The following is a 19,188-nucleotide window of genomic DNA, read 5'->3' as shown; positions in this document are numbered from 1 at the left end:
TTGTTCCATCTTCAGCCATGTGGAATGCATATGCCAGGCCCCCGAGGTTAAAAAAAAAAAAAAAAAAAAGAGAGAAAAAGAAAAAAAAAATAGAATTGGGGTTTGTTCAGGACTCATGGCATTTGGTCATTTCTGGGAGAAAGGTCTTTGATCTGGGAGCCTGGAAGGAGGAAAGTGGAAATGTTTTAGACACAGTACAGTGCTTGCAAAAGCCACATGAAAACCTTCTTTGTAGCTTTAGCCTTTTCATAGATGGACAGCTTCCTTATTTTACCAAGTTCTTCAGAAGCGTGTTTCCTAGAGAGCTTTTAACAATATTTGTTGACTGATACAAGACATAAAAATCAATGTGGATGTGATACAAAGAACTTTTTAAAAAGTGATTTATTTAAATTTCAACTTCATGGATAGTGTTTGAACCTGGAAAAAAATCTTTTGGGGACTGGAAGATGCTTGGTTATTTAATGCAAAGAAACTATATCAAAGGAACATTTATAGTTACAGGCTATTTGGCTTTGGGAGTTGAATTTTTCCTACAGAGATATTTTGTCTAACATCCAAAAATTTGCTTTAATTACCTAGGAAATGCAGTCAGCTCAGAACTTAGAATAAAACTTAGCATAAGATAAAGACAGAGGGAAGAGATGAGATGCAGCCTAACTCCCCCCCTCAATGTATATGAAAAGAACAGCTTTAGGGCTTTTTTTGACTTGCCTGATTTTCAGCCCATTTGCATACATCTGTGTAGACATTAGCAAGATGAGCCTCTTTTAAAAATTTTCTTCCATTCTCTAAATTAATAAGTTAAACAGTAGCATATGCAAGCTACCCCAGCAACCCATAGTTTTCTGCTCCTTTTGGTGTAATTGGCTTCTGCAACATGAGGAAATATTCTCTTAAGTGTTAGGTGTGCCATGCACATGCTATCTGCTTCAGATTTTATTGCCTGACCCTTTTCCAGCCTTACAATATTTTATGGTGTTATAGCACTTCAGTATTGCAATATTTTTATTCATTGTAGGATAACAATGATTTTGTTTCATCTAAAAATATCCCAGAACTTTGCTAAACTATTTTCAGCCTGCAGCACTGAGCCAAAATAAATCATCTTTTTGAGGTGTTAGCTCATAATGATGCACAGCAGCATCTCACAGCAGCGCCCATCAGTCAGCAGAGATATTTGTACTTGTTGGGGCAGGACCATTGATGGATGCAGCATGTCTTTGGGACAGGGTCAAAGAAGGATGTGATGGTTAAATGTGTCCCCTGATGTCCAGTGAATCTGGTTGGAACAAAGCCCAGATTATGGTCCCTGAAACCTCCATAGATGGTTGCAGGGTAAGGGCCTGTATTAAAAGAAAACCCCCAAAACTCAGTTTTTCTATGTTAACATTTTTATTTCAGAAAAGGAATCTATTCGTTTTCTGTTGGTATCATCATTTGTTCTTTGTATCAAAGATTTGATAATGTGACACCCTCTGAAGCTCCTTCTTGGCATGAGCTTTTAAGGTTTCTGGTGCTCAAGTGAGTGACAGCTGAAGACATTCTGTATATTCTAAGGTGGTCAAACGTTTTTTTTTGGGGGGATCACTCAAAATATCATTTGCTTTATCTGAGCTAAGTGATTTCCAGAGCTTTTGTGTACAATAAAACTGTTCAATAATAAAGAAAGGATTGTATTACCTATTGTCATAGTAGGGAATGATAAGAGCTCATTATTCGGAATAGAATTTCTGAATAGAAATATCATGGAAATTGTTTTAATTTTTATTCTCTTCTTGGCCAAGTTTACAAAAGGGACAGAACCTATGCTAATTTCTTTGTTTATCCTTATATTTATGTCAATCAAGGTAATTGACAGTTGATAAAGATAGGAAGTCAGCATTAGTTGATATTAGTATTGTCTTGCAATGTGACTGATGCAGCCAAATGCTTGATTATCTTGCCTAGTTTCTATAGCATACTCATAAAAGTTTTAAGAAGTTGAGAGGCATACAGATTAATTTATGTTTTTTTCATAATGCAATTGGTCTGGGTTGCAGCTATCCCCTCCCAGGCAGAAGGCTTTCAAACGTTGTTCGCTTGATTTGTGCTTTGTATTAAATACGTATGTCTTTCCCTAATCCGGCATCTTGAACAGTATAGGAGCTGCAGATGAAATGGCCTGCCCAGATGATTCTACATATCAGCTTTCTTGCCAGTTCAAAACTCTCTTAGACTATTCTTTTTAGTTCACAATTTGCTTTGTGGTTTTTTTTTTTTAAATGTCTTGAGCATGTTTTTCACTACTTCTGGTAGCAGGCAGTTTTACCACTGACTAGATCTTGCTGATGAACATCATTCTTGTTTCTGAGAATTCTTCCTAAAAGCCTAAATTTTCCCTTTTATTTTTTCTCCATTTCCCCACTTTAATTTTCTAAACAAAATAAAATTATTCCATACCTATATGCTCTATGTGGAGGTATTTTAGTGTGTTTCTAGTCTATGAAGGTGTTGCTTAAACATGCTGTACTTGCTGCTTTTGACTGCCAGCCATGAATATTTTAATAGAAATAATGTAAGAATCACACCTTCAGATGTATCGATCGTTTACTTGTACCAGAACTTGTAGTATAATATTCTGCACTTTATTGTATATTTTCCTGTGTTTTGTAGTTTACTGCACACAGAGACTTGTTTCTGAGTGATATCTGGTTGGGTTTGGTTATGGCTAATGTAATTGAACAAGTATCTTTTCTTGGAGAGTGGTACAGACTAGATTCTTGTTTGTGTCTTTACCACGTTAGCAAAGATAGTGAAGCTGTGATTTCATTGACATGAGGCCAGTTAATGAAAGCAGGTTTGACCTTATGAACTTGGAAGTATGCACTGTAGACTTGAAATCAATTGTCCCTTTGCTTCTTCAGACTGACTTCAGAGTTTGTCACTGTTAAAATTTAATTATTTATAATGGGATTTTCAGGGCTACTGAAAAGGGGTTTGGTTTTGTTTTAGTGGTATTTGCTAAACATCTTTTCAGCTCATCCATAATAAAACCACTGGCTGAAATTTTACAACTGAGAAGCACTAATTTGTTTGCTTACATTTGAGTCTGATTAGCTTATTTATAATTAAAGAGAATTGCTTTGCTTATAATTGTCACTGTCATCCCTTCTCGCCCTGACTTTTCTTGTTTTCTAAACCCAGATTTAGGTCGTTCTCGGGAGCTACAGTATGTTTATGTGGATAACAATATTCATCTGAAAGGCCTCCCATCTTATCTGTATAATAAAGTCATTGGTTGCAGTGGGTAGGTATGAATTAATTCAGATGTCTAGCATACCTGTTCCTTGTAAAATTTCTCATAAATATCTTCCTGTATGATACAACTGATTATTTTTGTGTGTGTGACTGATACAGAACTGATGTTACTTTGAGGGGATTACTGGAGCTCCCAGTTCTGTTTTATTTTTGTAATAAATCTTTTGTGTTAATTGCTGACATGGAGTATTTTAGTATTAAGTTGTAACAGTCAGTGCAGTTATTCTGAGGGAATTTGTAATGATAATGTAAGGCCTAAAGCTGAATCCTAGCTGCATTTAAAGGTTCTCCAAAAACGTAGCCTTAATAGAATTTTCAGGACTAGAGAATTAAAAAAATGTGTTTTTTAATGTGTTGCAGCATCTGTCTAGTTCATAAGTTCTCAAGTTTCTGTAAGTGATGGGCCATATCTTGGAATGTCACATGCAGCTGCTTCACTCATTTTACATCCCAGTATCAGCTTCTTGTAGGTCTTGGTACCTACTAACTAAAATAAGTAACTTTTTTTAGGAGTTACGGATTGACAGGTATATTTTTACATGTGGATTTTAAAAATATCCTAGGCTGTCTCATGTTTGTGGTTAGGATGTGAGAAAAAAGTGGTCTGTCTAGGACACTGGCTTAATTCTTTTTCTACTGACACTAGCATAAATTAGGATCAGCACCACTGATGAATGGAGCCTTACTGATGTAAAACTGATCAGAAGAGGATTGTCCCCGTTACCATCTAATTATAAATTTCTGGTACGCTCACTCTCAGCAAATCTTGCATTAAATATAAATTCCCTCTCTACAGCCTGCACTCTACTGCAATATGCGAGATGCTGAGTCTTGGCATTTTAAGGTTTTGCTAATATTCCCATGTCAGCTGGTTGTGTGATATTTAAATACTTGCAGTTGGATTATAGTTCTGATGAACTGTGTGCAGTCAGTCTCAAGATTCTACTAATTTTATTTTTCAGAAAAGAAAATCTAGTCTTTGTTCTTTCAGAACTGATTGTAAATTGTAAGACAGATATTAAATTGACCCTAAAGGTAATAACTGTATTGATTGCGACCAAAAACATTAGTGACAAGGCAGGAAATGTTCCAACCATTTGGTCCAATTGTCCTGCCTATTTCAGGTGGTTTTAAACAACCATGTCTTATTTTTTTTAATGTTTTAAGTCCTTATTTTATACTTGGTTGAAAAAAAATTTATCTTTGCACTGACCTTTTGTGAAGATGTTACCAGTTCTTTTGCTGTCATTACACGTACGCTGCTGGTGAGGCTAGCTGCTAGTATCTCTGATGGAGAGTATTAAAAATCTAGTAGAGAAGAAACCAAAAAAGTTGGAAGTGTTGCAATGAAACTGATTCTTGTAATGCTTCTGTGGTATAAAAAAATGATCATTTTTTTTCCTTAATAAAGTATATAAAAAAATCTGTTGTTAGTAAGCGAAATAGTACTTGTGTTTGTCTACCAAGCAGGTATTTGTCTTTATGATGTGAAACCATCCTGAAACATCATAGATTATAAAGAAAATTTTCAACATAGGAAGGGCACTATTTAAGTTATTATGTTGTTAAGAAACCAAAGGTTTTATTTTATAATGTGCTGAGTGATGTTACAATCGTGGACTAATGGTTATGTGAAGAATTTATGTGTTCTTTCCAAGAAAGCATTAGTAACCAATGCAAGGTTTTCGTGGGTCAGGCAAGAGTTGAAAATCCAGCCTTCAGTGCTCTGTCTGGTCATCCACTGGAGAATAAAATCTGACATGCTGCTGTTACTAACATAAAGCTAGATTTCTGAAAATAGAATATAAATTGCATTGTGTAAGTAATGAATCTCTGTCTGGGAATCCTGCAGTCAGACGGACTGAAAAAGTCTTTTATGTAAGAGGTGATGATCTCAGCACTCAAAATAAATTTTGATCTTATTTTTTGCAGATTGGATTTCATAGTCTCCAGCTAGGTATCTGTCAGTCTTGTTGAAGGCAGCAAATAGGTGGTCATGGATTTCCCCCACCCCACCCCCCGGTTATTTATTCACCAGAGTTCTTCTGCGGCTCCATTTTTTTCCAGCTAGTTAGACCATCCTCTATTCCACCCATTAACCTCAATGGATTTTTGTGTGGGTTTTCTTTTTAATTCTTTGCTCTTTTGCACCAAGCGTTACTTGTACGTTGAGATTCATTCCCTAATCCATCCTGATTTAAGACTGTATATGTCTTGCATTATTCCTCTTGGTGGTGTGTTTTGCTAGTTTACTCTATTTTTCAGCCTTGTGGTCTGGTGTTAGTAGCCTCACCCTTTACGTAAAATAGACCAAATGGCCCAGCTCTGAACTGCAGAAACTGTAGTGAGTTTATGGATGTGTTTTCTAGTTCGGTTGGTAAGGGGTTAATCAGCTTGAAAATACAACATTATAGATCTATTTGTTGATAGCTGATTCATTGGGAATGGATTGTTGGAATATCGGATCTCTGAATTTCCAATTATATATTAAACTTGTTAATGGTTTGTAGGAAAGTATTAAGTATTTAAGAAGAGGCTTATTGACTTGCTGTTTGATGCAGCCCTTTTTTGTTTTTCCAGGGAAAAACTCTAGGCTGTTTTTCCTTTAATCAGAAGAGATGAGATTGTTTGTTATCAGAGGAGTGCTATGAGATTTCTTTAATATCTGATAAGGTTGAGTGTAGTTACCTCAGTTTTAGGTCCAATATCTGGGAAGGCTGACAATTTTGCGTTTCTGTTCCAGTTGTTAAGACTGGCCCTAACAAGTTGCTCTTGGCTTCAAATTTAAGTTGTCATAAACAATTCCGATTCCCCTGTTGACTTCCCCAACCTCTTAGCAGAATTTTCCTATGCGTGTCTCTTTGGTATGATAGCTTGCAACAGGGATCATCTAAAGAGTTGTTATTTTTACTACAAGCTAAGTTTCTCTTCTTGGATGCAAATAACCTTCCTTTTCCTTATATGATTTGGGAAGGACAAGGCTAGTAGACTTATTAGAGTATTTTCTCACTACAGCTTAGTTGTTTGTTCTTATTTTCCCTTCACCCGTCCCCCTGCGCCCACCAAGGGGACTCTGTGGATGGGGAAAGGTGTACTACAGAATCACCCAGTGGCACTTAAATGATATTTTTTGGTGGTCGTATCTTGCCTCATGTATTACACTTGAGAAAACTGTTACCATTCTCAGCTTCTTGATCCAGGACACAAGAAGCTAACTGTTAGGTATGAAATGCTCCCCTATGTAAAAAATTTAGTAATAATAGTATTCAGAGGCTAAAAGAGATGAATATATTGGCAAAGCAAGGGACACATAGTGCACTTGGTTCACCTCCTTGGGATTGCGTCCTCATTTCTCCAGCTTTTGAATGTTGTTTGATAAGTAAAGATCTCCAGATGTCCCATGATTAACCTGTCACAGAAGATGGGAATCTATAGAAAATGTGTGTCAGCACAGAACTACCGAGCAGTTTGGGTTGGAAAGGACCTTTAAAGGTCATCTAGTCCAACCCCAGCAAGTATTGCACTCTGCAAAGGCTCCCTGAATGGTGCTGCACTGAAAAACAGTATCAGGCTTAGTTTGGGTTGGTCATCTAGGTTTCCCTGTAAAGCTACTTTTTACTATTTTTTTTCTAACCACTTTCTAAATGTCTTGTGTCCTTCTAGTTGTGGTTCTCCAATTCAAGTTTCAGAGGTGAAACTGCTCTCTTTTTCATCAGGCCAGTTAACTGTGTTCCTGCCAGCAGAGGTGAAATCTATAGGGACAGAAACAGATCATGTGCTGCCTTTGCAAGAACTGGCCATGAGGACCCTCTATAACACCTACTACAGGTTTTTAAAAGGTATGACATTTATGCATTCTTCAGATTACAGAAGGAGTGGAAGTGATTTTCTGGCAGTGATAATAGGAACATTACAAATAGCCCTTCAAAGAGCTTGGCAAGAATTAGTATTTTAAAAGACTTATTTAATCAAATTGTTAGAAATGCTGTATTAGAACAAAAATGTCCAATATCAAAATACAGAGATCCAAAGACTATTTCTAAGGTTGAGTGGTGCTTACAGATGGTTTCTTCTTCAGGACTGTATAAAGAAGGATGTTTTTTGCAGGAGAAGCTCTTTAATAGAAATATGAGATGAGAAATACAGTTCCTGAGGCGAGATTAGATGCATTGGCCAACAATGCAACTTCTTGCCAGGCAGCACGCTCCTAAACTGGCAGACTTGTTACACATAAGGCAAAAAAAATGCTAGCAGCCCTTGGCCATTTCAGTACAGCGTGACAGCTGAGCTGTTTTAGTTCTGCCCCAGTTCAGACTCTTTGCTGTAAAGAGGCCCTTGGCTCATCTGGTTATGCATCATGCAATCACGTGAGTTAGCAATACCTGATGATAACCTGCAGATTTGGATTTTGTCGGATTTAGTTGTGTTGTGACTCCCCCCTATTCACAGCACCTTGGGAATTCATCCGCTTTAGAGGTGGAAGTAGAAAGCAGAAGGGTGAAGAGTTACAATGGAAAGATTAGAGGGTTTGTGCTAAGGAGTGACTGGTGCCTTGGCCGCTAGAGTAAATCCTAACTGCTGAACCATTGCTTTGCCAGGAAAAGGTACAAGGAGCAAACATGCTGTAGGGAAGAAGCTTCATGTTGAGGGATGGGACAACCATACAAGGCTGTTTCCATAGGAAGTGGCACTGCTTCGTGGAGAATGTATTTGGTGACGTAGAGAACGTATTCATTGACCAGTTTGTGGTTGTGTAGTTTTTCTATTTCTGCACATAGTGAGGAGAGGGTTTTAGTTGTTTATTATCTGGATATCAGCTGCACCAAAATTACACGGTGCCAAATGCTGTTTTGTTTTGATTTGCAAAATTGTAGTCTTTGAAAAGGACTTTGAGAGCATCAGGTATGGAATCTTTTAAATGATCAGTAACTACTTTTCTCACCAGTTATAACTTGCACCTTAATTTCTGGAATATGACTCTATGAATGTGGTTCCTGAAGATACTGATGAAGTTTAGCTTGGGCACAGCAAGATAGTATTGCAAGATCAGTTTAAGAAATGGTTTGTAGATGGTTTATACAAGGCTGTGAGGGTTATACCCAGTTGCAGCCAAGGTGCAGAACCTGAAAAAGATGGTGAACATTTTTTTTTAAATGTCTTGCCTATTTCTAGTTTGCTACGCTGGACTATGTAGTCTTTTTTTATATTTAGATATACATACACACACATACATATCTATATGTAGATCTTATTCTGAGTGACATTATTAAACACTATGTGCATGACCACTGGTGACACCCACATTTCAGTGAGGCAGCAGTAATGCATAGTTCAGACAGGTGTAAGACAATGTTGTGCTGGGGAAGCAGGTGGCACATTTCATTACAGTAGCAGATTTGATCTATCACTGCCTAAATTTGCAGTTTGAAGGGTGCTGTTAAATACCTGGTGGCTGCTAGGTATGACAGAAGTGACTGGACTACTTTTCCTCAGTCTTCGCTTGGTTATAGAATGTGACCTTTTCTTTCTGACGCAAATGTACTAGTCATGCTTGTCATCTCAATTGAGGCTGTTGTGGTACATTGTGTATGGGGTTAAACCTTACAGTGTTTGAAAGCTGAAACCAGTGTGACATTGGAAAGCTGATTTATCAGGTACTGCATCTTGTCTTGATTACTCAGCACCTAAACTCATTCACCTGTCTTGGCTGTCTCAGTTTCTAGATGGAGATTAGCATGTTGGTTTTAATGTATAAAACACTATGTGGCTTGGGCCAAGCCTGAGAAAATGATTGCTCTTTCCCATGAAGTGACCCTGGAGTCTCTTTTGGTGAAAATGATGGCATCTTGTAAACTGTGGGGGCACACTTAAGAGATTATGAATGTATTGATCTTTTTAGAGTGGTCTCTTTGGACCTATGAGACTTATGCTGGGCTGGATTGTATTTCAAGTAATTTTAAGTATTTCCGATCCCTTTTTGCTGATGGTAGAGTTTGGGCTTTTTAGTGAGCTTAGCCAGCCTGCTGGATTGGGTGCTGAAAGATTTTAGTAAAATACTACTGAGGGCCTTTTCATAATATTGTATTGGTTTTAATTACTAAACACGTTTCTAGATCATCTTTGTGTCTAAAAATGCTTTATGATATATTGCTGGATTTTATTATTTGCTTGAGCTGCAATATTTTCACCTGGGTATTGGGGCTCAGTTCATCTCATGCCCACAGATGGTAAACTTACGCATTTAATTTTAACTTTTTTGAACTTAAGCATGGAAAGCACCATGTGGTTCACCCTAATTGTGGTAATTTGTATTACCTTGCTGTTTTTTTGACAAAGTCTTAAGAATGTAAGACAGCTGATTTTCTGAGTTGTTCATGGATCATGCTTGTGCTTGACTTTCTCATGCTATTGCAATTGTTTTGTTACAAGCCTTTTTTGTTTCTTTTCTTCTTTAGATTTGAACTTTTTGACTCCAGTCTCGCTACCCAAAAGCCTCTTGGAGTTGCTGCACTGTCCTTTGGGACACTGCCACCGTTGCAGCCAGCCTATGTTTACCATCGTCTACCCAAAGCTCTTTCCCTTGAGGGAAACTCCAATGGCAGGATTGCATCAAGGGTAATTATACAGGAAATTACACTGGGGTTTCATTTAGGAAGAAAAACACCTTATGATACAGAGCATATTTTTAAGTTGTTTTTTTTTTAACTTGGCAGCCTTTCAGTTGTAAAGCCCCTGTCTTATGATTGCATGTAAAAGTTGACAAATCTTTTATTTTACAATACAACCAGAATACTGCTGTTAGATAACAAGGGCTACCACACTTGCCTGTTCTAGGCAGCTGTAAGATAGTAAAGGGTTTTGATATGATGGGACTGACTTGTTTGTGGTAGTGCAGCACCCTGACTTCAGGAGAATGCCACCACCAAACAAAAGTGCTGTAGGACTAAAGATGGAGGAAAGCTCTAAAGCCACAGCTTAATTAAAATATTCTGCGGTAAAATTCTCTTGTTTTTCTTTCCACAGTAATTAACTTGAGATACACTGTGGAAGCCTTCTGCATTGTTACACACATTTTGTAGCAATACATCTTTCTAAAAGTGTCTCAGTTTGTGGTTGTAACAGTCGTGGATGCGTCTGCAGGATTCACAAGTCATGTAGACAAGCCTACACAGGCTTCCTGACCTGCTGGACAGTAGTGTCATACAAGGGACTCAAAACTGGGGTAGGGTTCAGGGACTATTGCCCTCATGTAGATAAAGATTTAAAATATCTTTAAGGTGAGCACTGATTGCTTTGCAGCTCTAACCCTTATTAGTCTGAGTTGATACTGTAGTGTGCCATGAGCCATAATAGCAATAAATCCATTTTCTGCAATGGAAAAGCATCAGCAGAGAAATTTCATCTGGCTCTACCTGGACAAAAGTACACTACTGTTAGAAACATAATAAGGTTTAAAGAAGAGTCAGTTGGAGTTAAGCAAGCACATGTGATGTGTAGGTTCTTTTTGGAGGATTCAAGTCAAGCCATTAGTTAACGAAGCATAAGCCTAAAGGTGGGGAGCGTAAAAGAAAGGTGCTTAAAAAAGGAATGTTTCTGAAATTACTTGTCAGTATATATAATGCACAGGAATTCCACTTAGTTCTTGTCCTGCTGAAATCTATTTATTTGATAGTTATCTTCCGTAAAAATAAGAAACTGCTTTTCAAGAGGAAGATCTTTAAGAAAAAAGATGAGACTAATTGGTGTTTCAGGTTGATGGTGCCTATTTTTCACTGCTGTATCGCAGGTTATTTTGCTGTGAATTCATGGCATAAAGGGTATCTGATTTGTAAGCAATTCAGCTTTATGAAATGAGAACAACTTAGGTATGCCAGATCTGGACAGCAGCCAGAAGGCTGCATAAATGCTATTTTGGAAGAGTCATCTTTCTTAGAAAGATGTGATTGTAGAGATAGCATACTTCAACTTGCCATTCCGTTACACTTTAGTCTTACGTTGAAATGCAATGGATTATATGTTGAGTAAAATAAATTGCTTCCACATTACAGTCTTAATATTCAGAATGGCATAAGATGTTATAATCGTGCTGTAAAGAATTTCAAGCATTGGACAGTATAATTTTCTAAGAGAGTGATGGAAAACTACTTGCTGGTCATAAATCCTTATATTATCTCAAGTAATCCAACAACAGGAGAGTTTGGACTAGAGAGTTCAACTTTCTAATTGCTAAGCATTACTCATTGTAGAACCTAGTTACGAGATGATAGACATGTCTGTAGACAACTTAAAGAACTATTAAAGTTACGGCTCAGCAGAAACACACTTCAGGGCTATTTTGGAAGAACACTATATTAATGTTCTAAAATATATTAATTGAAAATACATATTTCTGCATGGTTTTCACTTGTTTAAGAAATGGTTATCATTTCTTCCTTTAGGCAATAATGTACTGTTCTGCAAAATGCTTTAATGAATACAGTGTTAAGTAGCTGACATTTGATGCAAATCCACAAAAAATGAGATGTAAACAGGGTAGCCTGTCATCCTTACCTCTGTAGCTCGTGCACTTGACATGGTAAGATTATATGCAATTGTGGAGGTGTGATAGCTGGTTTAGAAAGACATGAAGGACGGGGTTTCTGTTCTAAAGAGCTTACAGTGACCATGAAAACACACGCAGTAGGGATCCAGAACGTTTGAACAGCACTGATTAGCACATGCCACATCCATGCCAGTAACTTCTGTCTGGATTTCCATATCACACTCTGTAGCCTCTTATAGGAAAGGATAGTTAAGTGTTGAAATGGATTTCTGTATCTGAAAAAGCACAGATGACATGAGCACTGGGTAAACTGTGCTTTCTGGGTTAGTAAAAAACAGATCTTAACTTTTTTAAAGCGGGTATCTAGGTCCCTGCCAGGATGGGGGCAGGAGGAGGGTCACAGGGAGCTAGTATCATGCTTTCATGTTGCCACCCCTGCTGCAGTACCTGGCACAATGCGACACGCTGCCCGTCGATCGTCCTTTCTGAAGATCTGGGCCCTGTTTGTTCACTTGGCTGAATCAAAGGAGGACACCGGACTTCAGTTATTTCATGCCTACAAGCAGTCATTTAAGAAACACATGAGCAAAGCTGAAGCAAAGAATTACCCAGCTATTTTCCTTTTAGCTGTTAAACCTACTGGCTGTAACACTCAGCCACACCCTCCACAGAAAGAAAAACCACATGCTGCTTCGTTAAACTGAATACAAGAAACCAGGAAGGTTTTTGAGAACCCCTGCAGCGTTTCCCTGCCTTTTTATCAGGCACTCATATAGAGCAAATGAACCTTCTTTTTCTGAAGTGGTGAGATCTGCTAATCCTGTACTTTACAAACCAGCATATTGTCTGCTGTGGAATGGGGCCAGGAGCTTTAATCTTTACTGACAACTGTTCCCCCCCCCCCCTTTCTTTTTTTCTAGGAGGACAACTGTTAGTTTTGTGGCATACTGCTGCTCCACCCAGTGTCTGCAGACTTTTGACCTACTGAGTTGATAAACATTTAAAACTGCTCAGGAGTGCTGCCAGTGTAAAGCTGCATTAGATGTCGTATCCCATTGGTACTGGAATACTCTGTGTGTGCGTGTGTGCCAAAGCAGCAGAAGTGCCCAGTCGGGAACACTAAGAGGCACTTAAATCATGTCCTATCAAATTTGGATGAACTGCAGAAACTTTTTGGAAGTGTAAATACCAAGCTTTTAAAAGTATTAACTTCTTGCTCCTCTACGACAGCATACAAACCAAACAAATTCACAAGCTCTGACTTCAGGATTTCCAGTATTTTTCAAATGTGGCTGTCTTCAGGTTGACTTACGGCATCATTGGAGGCAGTTTTCATTCCTCTAACAGGAAAACAAAAAGAAAGGGGGATTCAGTTATGACAAAGGAGGTTTTGCTTACCTCCCCACCATCCTCTTCATCCCTTCAGCTGGATTCAGGTGTATAGATCTAAGCCTACAGAAATCTTTGGTGGATCCCAGTGACTTTTCCATAGCATTTAGCCTTATTTTCTCCCTTTCATCTTCATACTTTCTCCAGCAGAGTTAATCCCAGTTGTATACCAAGTCTTTGACAGTTAAATGTAGTATTTAAATCTACATATTAAAAGCAGATCTATCTTTATGGTATCATTGGAAGCTGCACTGATTTATTTGGAGTAACAAGGATATGTCTGGAGACTAAAGATCCTGTTTCAGTGAGGAAGGCTGGAACTGATGCCTGCACTGAGTGGTCTTGCTCCAGCATGTTTGAGGGTGTGTTTTCTTTATTTTCATTGCCTGAGTTTTTTGTTTTTTAAAAACACTTCCCCTCTTGCTTCTTTGAGTTTTTCAGGAAGAAGATGATTTTGTGTCAATTTCACTTGAAAAGAATAGTAATATGGTAGTAAATATTTATCTATATTTATTATATTTTTACAGTTGCAGGCTGTAGATTTGCAGAGAGTTGGTCATCTTTTTCTAAGTTCAGCATTTGGCTGACTTGAAGAGATCTTATCAGTGGAGCGTCTGTCTCGGAGAAGGCTGGCAATACCAGGGGAGGTATATATAGCTCCATGCATAGGTATAGATGCATACATAGATCTTCACAGAAGAGCTGTAACATGCATTTTTGTATACGATTGGCAGATTTAGCGCAAATTTCCACTCGCTGTCATATTTGTGGAAATACTTTTTTCTTAGATCTTGTTCATTTCAAATGAAGGACTAAGGATGGAAAAAAAGCCCAAAATGCCTGCATGACTTAAAATTTTAATTTTACAGTGAAACAGTTAATAGAAAATTAGCCTCTCTTGACTTGTTTTGGAATATATAATTTTTTTCCTGTAATATAATGTGTTCTTTTTTTTACTTTCTATTTCTTAGCTATAAGCTACTTGTTGGTTTAGCACAGTGTGCTACTCTGCGCAGTAGGTAGTTACAAGCTGAAATAGATATGAATGAAACAGTTTGTTATAAAAATGGCAAGATAAAGAGACTTATTTGGTAGTATATTAGCATATGTTGTGGTGAGGTGTGCATAGTTTGAAGGGAGGAGGCATTAAAATGTTTTCCTTTTGCCAAAGAAGCATTTGTTCCCGCTGCAGGCTTCCTGGCATCTCTTCAATAAATAGAGTATCTTAAGAGCTTAGAAGAGTACCAAAAAGGCAGTTTTGAGGGTGGAATTTTTAGGTTGTGCATGTTACTTGTAAAAGCTCTGCTGGTTTTATTGGGTTGGTTTTAGAGAGTTGAATTAGCATTAAGAAATGTAGAACTTAATCCTTCAGGAATGCAAGTATCATCTGCTGTTTAAGAATTGTGAAACTTTCTAAAATAAATCCCATTTATTAGAACTGCTTTGCAGTAGGGGAAAGAGCCATGTCCAAGCAGGCTTTGTACTATTGGATTTCTGACTCTGTCATTTCACTAATTTGTTTCAATGTTGTATCCCCAACAGGCCTTCCCACCCAGCGGGGTTTACTGCTGAAGCAGCAAAATGAATCTTCAGCTTTTTTCTTTTCCTTCAGTAGCTTGCCCCTGTACAATTATGCCTATATCAGAAATGTGCAAGTATAGTACAGAATCCATTTTTTTTAAATGGTTGATGAAAGAACTGTGGTAGTGTTACAAACACTAGGTTTTGATAGAATACTCTGATCAGGAATTTTCAGTATTGTTTTTACTTCTTTGAAGGAGATGTTTTGGTGGCAGTTTATTTGTCCTCTTTTTATAGCAGTTTACAGACTTTAGAACAGTTTCTTGAATTCAGTCTGTAAATATTATTTTGGAGTTAAACCTTTTTATTACCTAAAAGGCATTAGCATTTGTTTTATTAGGAGTCAGATAGTAAGAGTTGAGCTTGATTATTTTTTATTTTTTATTTTCTTTATTCTTCCCATAATCATTATTTTTTATTGATTTCATATCAGTCTATTATTGTCTCAAGTGCAGTTCAGAAGAAATTCAGTCTGTTCTATAAGCAGGATGAATCTTAACTAACACTTTAATAGATGATATTTCAAGAATGGAATGTTCAATGAATAAATGACTTAAACATGCAGTTAAAGCTGAAATGTCATACCCTATTTTTATAAAACAAGGAAGAGGAAAGCAAATATATAGACTGGAAATGCAGCTTAAATTCATGTTTCTCTGATTTATTTTTTTTAATACAAACAGTGTTTGTATTCATCTGTATCTTTGGGGTGATACTGTTCTAGATTAAAATAACTCCATTCTCACTTGTCCACAGTTTTGTAAAGTTGTTCTACTATAAGAGTATTTCATAAACAGCTGACATGAAAGCGGGCTATGCAAGTTGCAGAGGGGAGATGGAGCTTGTTGCTGATTGAACTGCATCTTTTTTTTTCAATACAAGATGTCACAGTACTTGGACTTTTTTTAATGCATTTACTGCTAGGTAATTTTTGATTGCTTGCTCTTGTCAGGTTAGTTCACACTGAAATAAATCTTCCCTTATACTGCAAACAGGTTCAAGCCGTTGAAAAAAAATGACCATCTTTGAACGTTTTTTGCCATAAAAGTATGTCTTAACTGTTCGCTTAGGGTGATAGCAGGAGAAGTTTCTGGGGTTTTTTTCTAGGTGTTATAAAGAGGTGCAGATAGAAATGAGAGGGGAAAGAAGGTCTTTAACCCATTTATATTGGTATAAATTTTTCTGAGTAAAGATTAATGATGTGATTAGGGAGCATAGGCATAATTTTAATGTGATAACAAGTAACGTGTTCATAACATTGGGACCCTACTGCTTATAGAGATAACTTTTTGTTCTGCCACAAAGGAATCCGGAATCTCTGGCTTTGTTTAAAAAAACCTACTTGAGCAGTTTTACCATGAACACTGCTACATTTGGGAACCTTCCTGTTACTCCCCCAGAGGATCAGAAATACAAATGTCCTTTCCTGTGTGAAGAACAAGGTCTAATATCAAGATGCATTTTTCTGTTTTGGCGTGATGTTTGTCTTGGGCTTTTACTGAAGTTCATTACAAACCACCTATTTTCTTCGTTGCGGTGAGGTTAAGATCTTACACTGAGCAGTGTGGAGCTGTTGATTGCCAAGTTGGCTTCAATTGCTATATATCGAATTCTGCTGAATCCCGTTTTCTGGCATGAAGGGAGGATGAGACTGTTCCAACACCCGTGTGGTAACAGCGTGTCAGGTTTTACTGACATCAAAGCCAAACTGAAGCTTGGAGAGTGACAAACCTTGCACTAGGGGATGACTTTTCTTTTTTTAAGGCCATTGTGGCCTCATCAGAGTACCACTGATAACAGAGGAAGTTTTGCCTGGATGTCAGTGAAGGATGGGTCAAGTTTTAATTGATGAGAGAGAAGAATATGGTTTACCATGTTTCTATTTCTTCAAAAAACTGGGACAATGACACTGAAGCCCGTGCTGCTTGCTGCTAGGCAGCCTCTCGATCTGCAGCTGAACTTAAAGACGTAACTGTCTTTGCCTCTTACCTCCCTGTTAATACAGCTCATGTTGCTGCAAAATGTTACAGTTAACTTGTGATGGAAGAGGCTGAGTAAATTGAATCCAGAGTTTTTATTACTTTTTGTATTACAGACCTATTTTGTAAGAGACCAAAGGTCTGGTGGAAAGAAATGGCAAGGTTCATGTGAAGTCGTCTTTGCTTTTGCTTTTGTGTGCCCTTCTTTGGATTACAGCTTGAACTTGGATTGCAACTGAATTCATTCTGTGTCTGTTGAAAGCACGTATATATTGCTTTTTTGCTCTGTATTAACCAAATGTCACTTAGTGTGAAGGTGAGCTTGCTAGATGTTTTCTTTAAAGTTAGTGGTGCAATTTATTGTATGTGTATGCTTGTTAATAAACTATATTTTTGGATAGAATTGCAGTCCATTAAGGTTAACTAAATTCTTGCTCCTGGAGCTATTAAGCTATGTTAGGATGTAGTATTTAATTTACATTTTAGTTCATTTGCATAGTAATTACCTTATAATAGTCTCTTGTCCCAGGGCTGAAGAGGTGGGGTGGAGACACCTCTTAAAAGACTACCAAACCCAAGACACTACTTTGATTCACTTAATCCCTTTGTCTCAGACAATGTAGTTCACCAGACCTTGCATAATAGGAACAAAACTCATATAGAAACATTACTTTAGACCCTTCTGTGGATTGCTGAAAAGAAAAATAACTTTCAATAGGCCTGTATTAAGTGCCACCCTGATAATCCATAGATGTGGCTGTGGTTCATCTATTATTGACTAAGCAGCATTCAGCAGCTTTTTTTCCCTCATCTAGCAGATATCATAGGAACAAGGTTGCCAAAAATAAGTAGAAATTAAGCATCTGGTTTTCCAGTTTTTTTCACTGCTTGTGGTGCAGCATTTTGCTTCAGTCGGAGCTGCTACTCTGTATGTGTTCTGATGAGTTCTTTTGAGTTGGATGCAGTCTGAATTGTTGTATGTGTATTGGGTGAACGCTAGCATAGTCATTCTTAAAGGATGCATATGTTGGTCACGGTGACTCTGAACATCAGTTATAATGCATATCTGGAAGGGTTTAGGTATCATTCAGACTCCTCTGATGCTTGTTTGCTACTGAATTTACAATGATTTGCCTTTTTAGTATTTTACAGATGGCAACGTAAATTCTCCTACCCCTGCAGTATCGGTAACCTCTGTTTGTGAGGCAGCAGGAGGAGGATGCAAGTCTGTTATTAAGCGAGATGGGGGGGAGAACAGCCCTTAACCTATAACTTTTACCAGCCACTGCTGTGTCCCTTATGAATTAGAAAGAAAAAAATTGGGAGAGCTTAACATCCTTTTCCTTTGCAATTAAAAGTACTTGGCATAAATGCAAGCTAAGTGGAAACTTCAGTGGCTGAATAATGCCATTGTATGCAGGAAATGAGAGGAGCCGAGATCTCACTCGGAAAGGCACTGGATGTTTTGTGACTTCTAAGCCAAGATTTAGGGCTGTTCAGTGTGGTGACATTTTGGGAACTTGAGAGCTGAATTGAACGACTGCATCTGCATCCCCCAGCTTCAGTGATCACTGGCTACTACAGTAGAGCCCTCTCTCTTCGGCAGTGAAGAGCCCTACCGCTGTTCCCTGTAGCTGGCTCAGGAGTCTAGTAGTGGCCGTTTAGAACTATCAGATTTCTGTCTGCTATTTCAGTAAGAAAGAGAGCAAGAGCTGACCAAATTCTTTCTTCACCTTTTGACGTTTTAAATAATAAAACCCTTATAGCATGCTTTTTCAGCACCCGTTATGCCCTTCAGACATCTCCCACTTCCAGGCAAAAGACCTTGACACATCTGTGAGAGTTCTTGAGTCTCAAGAATGAAAGCAGTTCTGTTGTTGGAGGTGCTGAAGTGATTTGACTTTCTGATGATGCCTTCCGAGTGGCAATCAAGGGCTAATTTCTCAAGTACCCTGATGCTCTTTTGTATGTTCATGAGGAATGTAAATATTGACTGGCGCTTTCTGTCAAATAAAGCTGTCAGTCATGGATGCCTGTTCTGTTGCTAAATATGACTACAACCGCAGTATGAGAACCAGTGCCTTGAAGGTGTTCTGCTGTCATTATCTGTGAACCTCATGAAGTTACGAGGTTTATGGTTGGGTTGTTTTGTTGTGGCTTTTTTTTTTTTTTTTCAGATCAATTGAGAAAGCTTTCTTGTAATGAAAAATGCAATACTCAGTTTGTTTATTGATTGGTACTATGAATGTTCTCTAAGTGCACTATTGTAACAGCAAATCAAGCTATTCTAGTAAGAAAGCAAAAACCGCGTTGTTAAATTCCATTTTGGTGCAGGTAATGTCCACTGGCAAGCTAACATTTTAAGAATGATGAACAGCTGGGGCACATAATTCATGA

The 19,188-nt window shown here is 37.8% G+C and overlaps 1 protein-coding gene across 4 annotated transcripts in view; it reads left to right on the top strand.

Annotated features, from left to right (window-relative positions):
- Positions 1 to 17,194, top strand: part of LRRC28 (leucine rich repeat containing 28) — a 54,310-nt gene extending 37,116 nt beyond the window's left edge. For 2 of the 4 annotated variants that reach the window (XM_040600457.1, XM_040600459.1), the window contains 4 exons: positions 3,187 to 3,289; positions 6,964 to 7,139; positions 9,756 to 9,915; positions 12,287 to 12,756. In XM_040600457.1, coding sequence (XP_040456391.1) covers positions 3,187 to 3,289; positions 6,964 to 7,139; positions 9,756 to 9,915; positions 12,287 to 12,362 — 515 coding nt within the window. In that variant the 3' untranslated portion in view covers positions 12,363 to 12,756. The other 2 variants (XM_040600458.1, XM_040600460.1) reach the window with 2 other exon arrangements.
- Positions 17,195 to 19,188: the final 1,994 nt, after the last annotated feature.

The sequence above is a fragment of the Falco naumanni genome, chromosome 7 (genome assembly GCF_017639655.2).
Source record: "Falco naumanni isolate bFalNau1 chromosome 7, bFalNau1.pat, whole genome shotgun sequence".
NCBI lineage: Eukaryota > Metazoa > Chordata > Aves > Falconiformes > Falconidae > Falco > Falco naumanni.
This window is presented reverse-complemented; position numbering and strand designations above follow the sequence as displayed.